General features: G+C 40.7%; 1 protein-coding gene across 11 annotated transcripts in view; it reads left to right on the top strand.

Annotated features, from left to right (window-relative positions):
• The window catches only part of LDB2 (LIM domain binding 2), a 226157-nt gene that overhangs the window by 177301 nt on the left and 33746 nt on the right, over positions 1-15110 (top strand). For all 11 annotated transcript variants that reach the window (XM_054824868.1, XM_054824866.1, XM_054824874.1 and 8 more), the window contains one exon: positions 918-1001. In XM_054824868.1, coding sequence (XP_054680843.1) covers positions 918-1001 — 84 coding nt within the window. The remainder of the gene's footprint in view (positions 1-917; positions 1002-15110) is intronic.

Raw genomic sequence — 15110 nt, 5'->3', positions numbered from 1 at the left:
GATAAGGATATATTCTTAGTGAGGAATTTTAAATAACTTAAGAAGCCTGGACTTTTTTGAAAATGCTATTACAGGCCTGAAGAAAATACCTTTGAAAACCTGCCCCACCATTTCTGTCCCAGGGTTATCTTTTATTTTAGAGGGCTGATCTTCTGAACTCTTCAACAGTATCCCATTAAGGGACAACAAGGATGGCCACAAGCAACGTTATGTATTTAGGGGCCTGCTGCAATTCAAAGAGAGTGGAAGCAGGTTAGCCAGCAACCAGCAGGTAATAATTTTAGTAATGAGATTCATCTCATTTTAAAAAGGAGGTTGGTCTCATAGGTAAAGCTCCTGGCTAGGATCAGAGAAGGACTGTACTTGCATTTTTCCTGTTTAATTCTGGGAAAATAACTTAGACCAGAAGGTTTCTCCAGCCTCTGCTTAATGCCACTTATGTGATCATCTCTGCTGATGGCGCATTGATGAGTTCTGTCTGCTTTGGTTTTTTAGCCACAAAAAGAAAGTGATACCTTCTTTATTCCTGCCTCTATCTATTTAATCTCCTCCAACTCCCAGCCAACAAATGGAAGACTCAAAGTGTACTGTGAGCCCTCAGGAAGCTCTTTGGTGGGGCCCTGTTCACTTGATACCCTGTGCATGACCAGACCTCCTATGTCTATCTTTTGAATGGGCAGGGACAGAAGGAAGATAGTGGAAAGCAGTCTTTATTCTGCTCCAGTTTCATAATGTCCTACATTTTCCTATGCAAACAGAAGTCTGTAGCTTATTACATAAATTTGGCATCAACTTGTAATTTTTCCATAGGAGTGGCACTTCTTTTCAGAGAACCCTCCCCGCACTCCACCAAGCACATAGAGAAAAACAAATAGGCAAAAAGCAAAGTGAAAATTCTTTTTTCCTTTGTTATTTAGGCACAAGACCCTCAGGTGCTGGAGCAGCTGTCCAAAAACATCACTCGAATGGGTCTGACAAACTTCACCCTCAACTACCTCAGGGTAAGCATACCATAGCTGATGATTATTGTGAGCATTTTTTAAAAGTTACTGTTAGCTTTGAGACAAAGTAAGGAGAGCAGAGCCTGTGTTGGTCAGGTAAGAAATGGACCTAACCCTTAATGAGGGCGAAGGAGAAACACAGAGACTGTAATAAAGATGTAGCTGCTAACAATGCGCCATTAAAAAGGATAAGAATCTTATCATGGAGTTCAAGCAATGTGTGAGTAGTCCTTGGTTTTAACAGTCTTTCTTCTCAGTTTTGAATAATGGCTTTATTTTTTTATAAGCAAGAAGTTGCCCACCATTTTTCCTCTCTGCTTCGCTGTTCCTGAGAAAATGGCAGCTCATTCTTATTAAGAGCTGCCTGTCTTCTCCAGCTCTTCGACCTCCCCACCTCTCCCAGGCAGTGGCAGGGCTGAGGGAAAGCTCAGCTCCAGCCCTTTTGCAGCAGTCCCTCAAAGCAGTCCTCACTTCATTTGCCTCTGGGAGCCTGAGCTCCCTCCTCAGCCTTGCACTGAATTGAGTGTGGTTTTTGTGATTAAATAATGCATTTGTTCCCATTGCTTTTTGACCCTTAAAGTGCATTCAAAGTTTGGAAGTTTATTTTTATTTTTGAAAGTATTCCCTGGTGTGGGCTTACAATGCATACACTGAAATACAGGTTTGTAGAGTTCATATTTCAAGGTTAAAATTCAGATTTTTCTTATTTCTAGACATGCCATTAGTAGATAAAATGAGGCAAATTCCTCAATGATACACCAGGCTAACTTGGCCAAGAATATCTGATTTTGTTCCTTTTAATTATATGAGTAGTTATTCAAGATGCTTTTTTAAGATAACAAGAACACTAGAAAATGCAGTTATTTTCAGCCTGATGTAGAGCTATACCTGAGTGTCTATATTTCAGCTGCACTTCATTCAGGTCTATGAACCTTGTAATACATTCCCTATGGCTGGAGTCCTACCCCCAGAGTGTTTTAGATTCCGTGGGGGACAGTGTGCAGGACTGAGATGCATGATGAGATCTCTCTCTCTGTATCCCCTCAGTTTATAGACAGCCCATAGTTGTGCTTACTCTCTTAGTATGATAAGCCATTGCTGATTGATTGTTGCTTATGTGATGTTAGTGTAACAGTTACTGTTCAAATTATAGCCTGAGTTGTGCAGGGCGTAACTGCAAGAAGAATATGACATTAACCCTCAGAGGAGTAATACATTGCATTAGAATTTTGCCATGTATAAATTCAAGGATAATATGTCTATGTTGTGTGTATTGTATTCTCATGCTTAGTTTAGTCTGGGCTTTGGTACAGAGAGCAACCATTGTGCTTTGGCAACATCCCTGTAGCCATGCTGTCATTGTCTCGTGGTGAGGCATCCTAGAGCCCGTTCTCCAGAAATCCCCACTGGGGATTCCTCCTCATTCATGTCAACTTTTGCGTTTCACCCTTGTGGCAAACTGGGCAGCAAGCAGCTGGCTTAGGTAGGCTATTTCCATATTTTCTTTCCAAATTGTCCCATGGCACAAAGCATTACCCCGCTTTTGAGGTCTTTGATCCCCTTAGCATGACTGGGTGCACCAGCAAGCACTTGGGCTGGCCCACACCAGCTGCAGTACTCAGTACCTGTCCTCCATGAGGCTCAGAGGGCCATGCTGAATTTGCAGCATTCTCTCTATCACCGACCCCTTCTGGGTCCTTTGCAGCATATTCTGTGATTGCTGAATGTGACCATGCAAATGTGAAAGGCAGGGTCCCTGTTAGGAGGCAGCTGGCATCAGGCACCCATGCTGCTCCCCCATCAGCATCAAAAAAAAAAAAAAGAAAGGAATGGGGGGAGGGAGGAAAAAATCCTCAGAAAAAGAAAACTGGGATCAAGATAAGCACTAGGGAGAGGAGCAGTGAAGTGGAAGGGGATGAAAAGATGAAGTCTTACTTTTTTTTCTTCTTCCAGACTAGTTTTGTTAACTTAACAGGCAACATTAGGTCTCTGGGTGCAAAGCTTCCTCTGGCTCCTGCTGTGGTGATTCCAAAAGGAAATCTTTTTTTTCCCAAGCCAATCTTTGCCTCTCTCTTTCTTGCAGTGAGGAATTGATCATTCTGCTCTTTTTTTTTCAGATGTTCAGCTCATCATGGTAGTTCATATTATATGATATATTTCTATTTTGATGTCCTTCTTTCCCAATTACTTTCTTCTGTTAATTTTGACATGAAAATCTTTTCTGAAATCAGGATTGTAAAACCATGCACTAAAAAACATGGCAAATGCACTTAGGTTTAAGGTGTTTTGTTTTGTGGTTGGGTTTTTTTTAAGTCAGCATTTTATGATATTTTATTCAGGCTTCCCAGTGTTTAGTAATTAGCACTGTTACATGGTTTTAAATAAGGATTCGAAACTAAGCATAAAAAAATTTTTTTTTTTTTTGTTCCTGCTGCATACAGCAAAGGCTTGTGATACTCGTAAGTGAAAACTTCACTGATGGGCAGATTAATAATTGTTATTCTCTAAAGTGCACACAGCAGCAAGCTGTGCTGCAGTCTCTTTAAAGGCAGAATTTAAACCTGGATTTCAGATGGTTGTGATATAAAGGTAAAACCTGGATTTTTTACACTCTAGACATCACAGAATGCTAAATCATTGCTAGTTGGGATAATTGCAGTTGCTGGCACATAAACCTCCGTTCCAGAGTGCCACATGCCTGTAGAGGCACAGCTTTGGATGTGTGCCCTGGTTTGTCTTCATTCACTCTGAGTAAAGCTGTCCAGCATAGAAGAACATTGATTTTGTAAATCATATTTATATAAATTTAAAATATATCTTCTTGGAACCTGGCAATGAAATGTTTTGTCCTGTGTCATTTGCCAAATGCTCTTTCTCCCTGTTTTCTCTGGCTGTGTATAAAACCATAGGCTTCCTTTCTTTCTAGGTACTGGTTTGTTTTGTTCCAGCATAATTGATTACCTCATCAATGGGGTCAGCATACTTTGCTGTAGCTGCTGCCTAGAAGTTGAATAGGCTGTCTCAAAAATAATGAGCAAAACCTTGTAAGTTTTAAATTAATATCAAGCTTTTTAAAATGTAATTTCTCATCAAGTCATCAAGTAGTAGATATTATGAACTATCAGATAATAAGGCCAAGACCTACATCCTAGTCTCAGTCAGTACGAGTCCAGGAGCAAACAGGAATCCTGTACAGAGCTTGAAGATGGAGATAACACTCAGAACAGTTTCCACCAAGCTACAATAATTTAGTCCCCACACATTATGTTATTTTTTTCTATGTAATTTTCTACTTGCTCAACTATTTTATTTAGATCTTCAATGCATAATGGATTTGAATGCACTCTAAAAACACTAGCTTTATACCAGCAGCACTGTTCACAACTGGGAGCTCAAATGTTTCTTGCGGCCTCGTATAAAATGATTTATTCTCTCAAATTTTCCGATATTATAAAAAAGCCAGTCCCTATGGTCAATTAGTCAGGGACTGCTTGGCCTGAGCCTTGAAATATAGTTGCATCTTGCCCAGCTGGTTTTCAAAATTTGTCTCTGCTTTCTTGCACTGTCTGGGTTGGAGTGATTTCTTAGAGCTCTTCCCCAGTTGTAGCACTTGCATCCTCCCCACGCTGTGGTCTGCTCTGGTAGGCAGTTTATTGGTGCTAATGGAGCCAAATCTACATCTGCCCTTTGCGAAGTGAGAGTTAGCATGGCAGAGCCCTCCCGCTCTGCGTCAGGAGAGGTATCTAGGTAGGGGAATGCGCACTCCCATTTCCCCTTACATCCTGTATGGCTATATTAACCAAGGCCCATCTGAGCTACAAATTACCCAATTTGTTTGTTTTCTGTATAAACCAACAAGGAAGTGTTACTATTGCAACACAGAGGACAATATTTTCTGAATCCTCAATTTCACTAATTTAATTCCTCACTAGACACTTCCAGATTTCTTCTGCTAGGAGGATAACATGCATTCTTTAATGGAACACAATTTTCTAAAGGCAATACTTACACTGCAATCAAAAGCCATTTGTATGTATGGTGTATGCAAAATTGTCTTTTGCACATGCAAAATAGACACGCATGCAACAGCTTCCTTTAATATACAGGGAAATTTGCTTTTCTAAATACAGTTTCATGCATGGAAAGGATATGAACTCAAATCATTTGGCAGCTAGTTTGCCTCTGATCTGTAACAGTTTGTGGCAGCTGTCTGGTCAGTAGTTTACACCCGTTTGTGTATCTTCAATGAGGAAAGAGAAAGATTGCATGTAAGTGTGTTAAGGATGCAAAGTCAGGTTCTCAGGGAAAATAAATGCTATATTTATAGTCACTCATATTACATGAATTCATTTCTTTTTGTGAGCTACGTTGTGTCATCATCTTCTAACTACATCATCGTCATGCACTGTGTTTCCCACAGCATCACTGACGCATGCAGTGCATGGGATGACTAGCCCTCACTCAGTAGCAAGTGCTCTGGTGCTACTCAATTCCTCATAGGCTTTTCTGCAGCGTCGTTCTAGTATCTCACCTGCAAGTAATGGTGGTTGCATAGCACCTACCAGCTGAAGAGGCGTTGCCATTCCCAGTGCGCACATGTGGCACTGAGGCACACGGGTGAACACCGGGGCACTCAGAGGGGTCAGCTAATGGGAGGTGGTCATTCTGATTTTGCAGAGCACTTGGAATTTGGATGCAGTCTGTCATCTCAGGCTAGCTCTATAGTTGAAAAAGTAGCAGATGGTGTTTCTGGGAACACACACTGGTGAAAATGCTTGTTCCATGACTTAGTACCACAGTAGAGCTCGGGGGCAGGGGTAGTTTGTTAAAGCAGCATTGGTTTACGCTAAGATCATCCTTTCTTGTTCTGCAGTTCCCTGTTTCCATGTCTTCGGTAGATACAAATGAATTCCTACACACAGCAACTTCATTTACTTTGTGCTGTGCACTGAATGGAGGGGTGCTAGGGAAACAGAGTATGTGATCATGTAGCTGTATCCTAATGGATATAAATATGAAGTTCTGCTAAGGTTTCACAAGCATTCAAAGTAGGGAGTTTGGATCATTTAATCATTCTGGAGCTTTTCCTATGAAAGCTGTCAAAATTTTAAAGAATCCTCAGAGACACTGAAAGCAGACACAACATTTTGTAGACTTTATTCCTATAAATGATGGAATTTTTCAACCTAACCAATTCAGCTTGGGGCAGCTCTCCCCGGGAAAATGCAGTCAAAATCAGAGGGTTCTCATGGAAGGATTCAGATGACTATAGCTGGCTATCCATAATCTATCTGTGCCAGCTATAATTAGCTGATTCTGCCAAGGTTTTCTGGTAATGTAATTTCTTAGCATTTATTTTAGTAATGATCACAGTGGTTTCTGTTCTTCTCTTTTATGCGTTTAATGCTTTATAGACAGTATTCTATGTTACTTTCAGAATAATAAATGAGGGAGAAATGTATTCTTTGCAACAGCTCATACTGTCAAATGTTAGCTTTTCACTCTTTTAATAAAGACACAACATCACAGAATAGTGATATCAAGAGTTACTCCATCATAAGCAGAAGAGATCAGAGAAAATGATACAGCAAAATTTTTAAAAGAGAAGTGATCAGGATGGAGTGAGTGGGACAAGGGAGCAGGGATGGGAAAGTTGCAGAAGACAGGACAGGTAGAGAATGAAGCACCAACTTGGAAATATTCTGATGAAAAGATGGAATCTGAGGCAATAGAGATAGGACATGGGTTGGAAAAATAACATTTATATTGACAACAATAAAAGTGGTAACAACAATAGTGGTGTGCTTTTCATCTATTGATCTCTAAGCATTTTATTAAAACAAATGAAAAGTTTTATAGATAGGAAAATTGTGGCACATCAGAAGCAAAAAAAGATGGAGCAAACCCAATAGCGTTTAAAAAAATTAAGATGGTCATTTTAAACCAGACTTTGGAGAGTACAGAGAGCTGGTGCAGTAGTGAGTACTACTGCTTCTCATGGCTCAGGAACAGATGTTAGTGTCTGTGGATAGCAGGAATTTCAGAAGTCAGTGAAAAATGGGGAATGGGAACAGAGAGGAAGCGATTAGAGAACAATGTGGGATTTTAGCAGAAATGGCAATTTTTACTGGTATTCTGGATATGGTAATGGCCAGCCTTCACACAAAGGACACTACCAGGCTCAAGAGTATCAGTTAAGGAGAAAGATATATTGTGTATGAACACAAGCCAGCTACCGTGCCCATTGGACATACAGACCATATGACCTTTGAAATAAAATTAAGGTCTGGGCTAATGAGAATGGAAGGATGATAATCAGCAATGTGAGACCTTGAAGCATCCATGAGTAAGAAATCAGAATGAATTTAGGTTGGAGCAGTTTAAAAATAAAAAAAAGTCAGAAGGATAAAAGGGAGAAAAAGAGAGACAAAGACAAAGCACTAGCCATATAAAAACAAGCTACAAGATTTGAACTAATAATGTTATTTCAGAAAAGAAAAAAGATGAGGAAAAAAGTCCAAGAACACAGCCACAGGCTCTGTTTTTAGAAGACCAAATTAAAGCTTGGACTAGTATGCAGTGCAGTCATAAATAATAATAACTATTAATTAAGTTTAGGAATGAGAGCTGCAGAGGTACGATTTGTATGAAGACCTGAAAACGCCAAAACCAGCTTCTTGTTCAAAGCAATGAAAACAGCAAAAATTTTAATTAGTTGTTTAATATTGAATATCCGTGGCTGTTTGGTGCGAATAGTTATGCAGGGAAGGGTGGGTGCTCGGGAGAGGTCAGGAAATAGGCTTTAATGCAAAGCTGGTGGTTGAAATTTTTGTTCTTAGAAGCAGTTATTTTAGAACCTGAAGTATTCATCGTGGAAAGCTTATGGCAGCCCTGTGGGCTGCTCTTGATTTGGGAAGTGAATCCTATACCCTCCCAGCTCATGTTTTTAATCTTCGGAAAGATTATTTCATGAGTCTGTTTATTGTGATATCATAAGCAACTAGGTCATATAATCTTTTTTAAAATTTTCTATATGCAGTTAACTTTACTGGTTGGCCTGCCTTGTCCCTTCTCCTTCCTCTGCCACTCTTTCTGTAGGTAAAACAGCATTACTGCTTACCTGTCTCTGCTGGAGAGATCTTTGATGCATCTCAAGATGTAATTTGGCTTTTCCATGTCTACATATGTTGAAGGCTTGCTTTGGGCTCCTGAGTTTGATCCAATTTCTAGGATGTTCCTTGAAGACCTCTGATCTTTCTTGTGTGATGCCCTGATCTTTGTCTGTATGGAGGATGCCGCCCTGCTTTGTGTCATTCAGTCTGTCTGTATACTCCCACTTTTTCTTCTGGAATCTCACCATTTTATATTCACAAGAGAAATCCTAAAAACCAAAACCTGATTCTACACAGTAAGATAGAGCGAGCATTTCAAAAGTGAATAATAGTCCCGGGTTGCTGTGGGTTTTAGAGACTAGCGCACACAAAGCTAATTTTGTCCTCCAGTCACCTCCCTTGTCCTGGTGCAAGCACTGTCAGAGCTGGGTCAGGAGGCTGAACTGATGGAAAAACTAATCTAGTCCTTTCCATCCAAATGATGACCATCTTTAATAACTCCCTGAGTGTTCTACTTGTGCTGGGCAGGGAAGAGAGCAGCAGTATGGATTTGTATCAGCTGGCATCCTCACTTTGGACCTCGTGTCCAAATTTGCCAGCACTGAAAGGAGAAGACAATAAACTGCTGGGGAATCCTACAGATCCCAAGCTGTAAATTTCCCTTTCTTACTTCTGGATCTGAGAACATTGTAACAGTTGTGTCTGACCTATTATGGCCTCACACTGCTATAAATTTATTCACTTCAGTAGAGTGACTACTGACTTTCGGTGGTACAATTTTGAGCAGACTCTTTCTCATACCAGATTGCCATAATTTACAAAACAACTTGAATTGAAAACAAAATAAGCAGAGAGAGAAAATGTTGATTTATTGCACTGTTTCTGAGTGAAAAACAAAATTCTCTCTATATATTTACATATGGATATAAATGGAATGCACACTTTTGTAGGTACCCTATGAACCATACTGTTTAGTCATTTATCGATTAATTGCAAATATTCTCCAATTGTACTAATCTATTAGAAAACTTTGGTAAACTGTTTCACTGCTGTATGCACACATATATGAATATCAATGTTTATCTGGTGGTCATTAATGTGCAAATTGGTGCATTGCTTTTGATTCATAAGCATACCTTCCATTCATGTTAAAGGAAATATCAATAGATGTATCAAATTAGTACACAGAAGCCCATGATTTTGTGTTTACCTTGCCTAAGGTAGACCCATAGGAACTAATGTGGAGAATCTATGGGCAGTGCTGATGAGCAGAGGTGCTGAACCAGACCTGTACTGATGCATACATCAGGCTTGTGAACAGAGTGGAGGCAGAAGACATTATCAAAATGATAACACAGGTTTCCATCTGAATTGTGTCATTTCTGGTACTGTGTTCTGCACAGCTAGAAAACTCTGCTATATTGGATATTCATCCCTACCCCAAATGGCTTCCTTAATCCTGTGCCTTGTTACCTTTTCCAGTCGGTGTTGCTGCCTCACTTCGTAATAAGGCAGTTTGTTAATCAAAGATCCAGTTCAACATCCATTAATGTCAATGGGTATATCTCCTTTGATCCAAATGTCATCTCATAGTTTTTCATTTATTCAGAGGTCTTTTATACCCATAAAATCCAATTTATTGAAATTAATTTCTCCATTCCCTTGGGCAGTTTTAGCCATGAAAATGCCATGCTTCATGAACAACAACAACTGGTTATTTTTATTGCTTGTTTTTTTGTTGTTTTGTTTTGGAGTTTTGTGACAAAAGAAAATTAACTTGATTTAGCCACAGATTATAGTTCTTAGGTGAGCCCAAAGGAACAAATATCAACTTGGGGATCTGATTTGAAGAAAGGGTTTAAGAATAGAAAAGAATGAAGGAATACAAAAGGATAGTGCTTTCATAGCAAGACAGAGAATTTTCTCATTTTATTAATCATTCAGGCAAAACTTAGAGCTGATTTAATTAAAGGACTGTGCATCATTTCTACCCAAGATAAGATGATTTTACTAAAGGAAGTATGAAGTACATGAAAAAAAGCCTACAGCTGTATTCCCTAGCCTAGATTTCATAGCATCTCATTTGTAAAGCAGGATTGGACCCAGCCATGTTGGATCAAAACCTCCAAGGAAAACATAAGCACTGTCTAAACAAAATGGTCTTGGTGATTAGGCAGAGATCACAGTACTCTCCGGAGCAGACCTTGTCTCACTCTGGTGCTTCGCTGCACAAGCTTCATCAGGAGTATTACCACTCTATATAGCACAATGTAATATAGATCCCAAGTCTACAAGAAAGCAGAGGTTTCTTTCTAGAGACTTTCCAATCAAAGTAATAAAATATAAGATGGAATAATCTTCTGATAGAGATATGCAAAGGAAGGAAGTAAAGTTTCAGTGTTCTAAACACTACACCAGACCTTTCCACTGATTAGCTTTTGACAAAATGCATTAGTGCTATGGTGTCATTTGAAATATTATAGTCTATTTTAATAGCAAGTCTCTGTCTTTTCTAACTCTCCCAATATCGTGGTGGTATTCCAGTGTATCCTTGGATTCCTTACTGATTTTCTTTCCAGTGTATGAGATTAAATGTTCAGCCATACAAAGGAGAGAATATCATATATTCTATTGCTAAGTGCCCTTGAACAATGTAGTTTTTAAAATGAATTAATTTTATGAAAATAATTGCAATAAGAAACAGAACACGAAATACAGCTTTCTCATTATGATAGCTAACAGTGTAAGGAGAATGAAAAATGATTCAGAACAAAATGCATATTCTTGGAGTCTTTCAATGTTATCACCAAGATTGTATTCATTACACTTTTTGTTTCTTTTGTGCACCTTCTTGGTGGCTAATTGTATCATAGAATCATAGAATGATTTGGGTTGGAAGGGACCTCAAAGATCATCTAGTTCCAACCCCCCTGTCATGGGCAGGGCCACCCTCCACTAGACCACGTTGCCCAAAGCCCCAAAAGCCCCAAAAGCCCCAAAGGGCCTGTAGTTCCCTGGGTCTTCCTTTTTTCCCTTCTTAAAAATGGGAGTTATGTTTCCCCTTTTCCAGTCAGTGGGAACCTCACTGGACTGCCACGACTTCTCAAATATGATGGATAGTGGCTTAGCAACTTCATCCACCAGGTCCCTCAGGACTCATGGATGCATCTCATCAGGTCCCATGGACTTGTGCACCTTCAGGTTCCTTAGACAGTCTCAAACCTGATCTTCTTCTGCAGTGGGCGGTTCTTCATTCTCCCAGTCCCTGCCTTTGCCTTCTGTGACCTGGGCAGTGTGGCTTGAGCACTTGCCAGTGAAGACTGAGGCAAAAAAGTCATTGAGTACTTCAGCCTTCTCTATATCCCGGGTAACCAGGTCTACAATTTCCTTCTGGAGGGGGCCCACATTTTCCCTAGTCTTCCTTTTATTAATGACATACCCATACAAGCTTTTCGTGTTGCCCTTGACTTCCCAGCCAGCTTTAATTCTATCAGGGCTTTAGTTTTCCTAACCTGATCCCTGGTGGTTTGGACAATTTCTCTGTATTCCTCCCAGGCTACCTGCCCTTGCTTCCACCCTCTGTAGGCTTCCTTTTTGTGTTTGAGTTTTCCCAGGAGCTCCTTGTTCATCCATGCAGGCCTCCTGGTGTTTTTGCCTGACTTCCTCTTTGTTGGGATGCATCGCTCCTGAGCTTGGAGGAGGTGATTCTTGAACACTAACCAGCTTTCTTGGGCCTCTCTTCCCTCCAGGGCTTTGTCCCATGGTACTCTACCAAGCAGATCTCTGAAGAGGCCAAAGTCTGCTCTCCTGAAGTCCAGGGCAGTGAGCTTGCTGTGCACCCTCCTCGCTGCTCTAAGGATCTTGAAGTCCACAATTTCATGGTCACTGCAGCCAAGGCTGCCCTTGAGCTTCACATTCCCCACCAGCTCCTCCTTTTTGGTGAGAGCAAGGTTCAGCATGGCAGCTCTCCTTGTTGGCTCCTCTGTCACTTGGAGAAGGAAGTTATCATCAACGCATTCTAGGAACCTCCTGGATTGCTTATGCCCTGCTGTGTTGTCCCTCCAACAAATATCAGGATGGTTGAGGTCCCCCATGAGGCCCAGGGCTTGTGAACGTGAGGCTGCTCCTATCTGTCTATAGAGGGCCTCATCCGCTTGGTCTTCCTGGTCAGGTGGCCTGTAGCAGACCCCTACTGTAATGTCCCCTGTCCTTGCCCTCCCTTTAGTCCTGACCCATAGGCTCTCAGTCGGCTCCTCATCCATCTTCAGGTGGCGCTCCATGCACTGCAGCTGGTCATTGACATAGAGGGTGACACCCTCTCTTCGTCTCCCCTGCCTGTCCTTCCTAAAGACCCTGTATCCTTCCATTCCAACACTCCAGTTATAGGAGCCATCCCACCACGTCTCTGTGATGCCGATAAGATCACAGCCCTGCAGGTGTGCGCACATCTCCAACTCCTCTTGTTTATTCCCCATGCTACTTGTGTTTGCATAGAGGCATTTCAGTTGGTCCCCGGATGAAGGTGACCTACTGTCTGGAGTGGCTGGAATTCCTTTGTGCTGCACTTCAGGTGCTCTCCTGCTGACCTGTGATCCTTCTCCTGCCTCTGGGCATCTGTTGCTGGCACTGACATCAAACCAGTAGGAGTGGAATGATTGAGGTTCCCCTCCCCCAGCAACTTTAGTTTAAAGCCCTCTTCAACCAGCTTGGCAAGCCTATGACCAAAGATGCTCTTCCCCTTTTCTGACAGATGGACCCCATCAGGCCCCAGTAGACCAGATTTCTCAAAGTGAGTCCCATGGTCTAAGTAGCCGAACCCCTGGCTGTGGCACCAGTCCTGTAACCATTTGTTGATTCGCCGGATTTGACTGGCCCTTTCAAACTTGAAAACCATCTGGTCTCTATTTCTCAGCTTCCTCAAATTCTTTCTAGTTTAGTATGATAGGTCGGTTCCTATAGTCTTATTTTAATATTTAGATTCCTACTGTGGGACACTGCTACCTAAAGCAAGCTTCCTGTTCTTATAATAAATGGTGAGGAAGAATTCTGCTTTCAATTACACAAGTATACAAACTGGAATAACATCTCAGAAAGCAGTGGCCTTTCTCCGGAGTGACGAAGGTGGGTGCAAAGCTTCTCCTGTGGTATTTATGTATTTCATTATCTTTAGAAATAAAGGTATGAACACTATCAGATTAATCCGTGAACTTCACAGCAGCGAAGGACATGTGGACACTGTCATATTCTGACCTCCAAGGCTTGCTCCCAAACCTCTGCCAATCAGCCTGGTTCTGCTGAGACTATAGGCAGCAGCCGCGCACTGCTTGAGACTCTTCTGAGTATGAACCCAGTTTGGAGGGAAAAGGCTGCCTCCCTTCTAGACCAAAAAAAAAAGGGACCACAAAAGCTTCAAGACCTTTCTTTTTCTTTTCCACTGACTACTGCAGCAGGGATTAGAAATATATGAGGCAAGAGGAAAAGCAGCAGAAACAAAATCTACCCACACGAGCCAGAGCACCGATGCCCCCCAGGGGGCTAGAGAAGGATGCTGTCTATGAAGATGCTCTTACTTCTCTGCTTACACCGTCCTCCCACGTTTCTTTCACCAGTCTGCTAGAGACCATTTCTTTGAAGAAGATAGAAAACCAGAGAAATCATAGGAAGGGTCAAAATATAAACCAAAATACTTTTTAAACACTGATTGGTTTGGAATATTTTAGGCTTTTTTCTCTCCATTTCCTTTAAGTGAAATTAAAGAAGCAAGCAGCCTTTTTTTGACACCTGCTATGAAGGCAGTTATTGGTCCTTGACAATGCCTTTGTTTAAATGGAAGTTGTGGCTGCTTAGTACTTCTGGAGATGGATATCATGCCAGCTTTTACCCCTAATTTATATTCTCACACAAATCTAAAGGGAGCTTACATTTTTAGCTTCCAGTGTTTGATTTCATTGTTCAAAGTTTTTTTCTTTTGTAGTTTCTTTCTGGACAAGAATTAGATTAGAAAGAACTTCAGAGGATATCAACTGCAAGAGGGTTGTTGATTTCAGTGGAATTATACTGAGTTATAAAAAAATCAGGCCAAAACAGGGAAAAAAACTTAGAGGAAAAGTACATGCATTTAATATTCTTTGAGCTTGCTTTGACAAAGCTTTCAAAAGGTGAGTTGCTTAAATTTCACTCACACTCATCTCTTTTAGGCACACAAACGTATACCTTCCCAAACAATTAATGTGGTTCATCTTTGCTCAGCTTCCTACTGGTAAGGCTGGAATCGAGTTCTTGAGACAGTGTCTGAGGCTAGTTATGGATACAGTCCAAAAAGCTATTCATCTATATTTGTAATCATGGAAGGTGATGTACATAAAGGTGAAAACAACCATTTGTCATCCCAATCTAGCTTAAAGATGATCTGTGCCTTGGGAATAAGACAATATGGGCAGTTTTTCTTCTCATTAGATACTTTATTCATATCTGCAGGGGCTGTCAGAAACATGCATTTAATAACACTCAGCTCTGTGTTTTAATAAATAAGGCTGTATGAATCTATAGAATATCATAGAAATGGTGATTGTGCAGAAAACGCCTTTGGTGATGAACAATTCAACCTCCCGCTTGGGAATGCTCAAAAAAAATTAAACAAAACCCAGAAGGGATTAATCTGTGATGACTTTTTTTGTTTTTTGCTTATCACACAGATATTTTTATATGAATATAAAATTCTGTGTTTTCCCCAGTTTTAGTTGAAAAAAAACCCCTATATTAGTTGGCCATTTTAGGCAGTGTGTTACTGAGGCAATGGGAAAGTCCAGGGAGTGCATCTGTGGTTGGTTATCAGTATTAAACACCTTGAATGAATTGTGTAGCATCAGGAAAACCAGATTACTTCAGCCATCCAAAAAGTACAAGAAAATACATTGCCTGCAGGCTCTTGCGGCTATTATAAAATAGAAATAATTATGAAGAGGGGAAAAAAGTTCATCCATGTACATTTACTAAA

Source organism: Grus americana, chromosome 4, assembly GCF_028858705.1.
Source record: "Grus americana isolate bGruAme1 chromosome 4, bGruAme1.mat, whole genome shotgun sequence".
NCBI lineage: Eukaryota > Metazoa > Chordata > Aves > Gruiformes > Gruidae > Grus > Grus americana.
The sequence above is the reverse complement of the archived record's forward strand: the minus strand, read 5'-3'. Positions and strand labels throughout refer to the sequence as shown.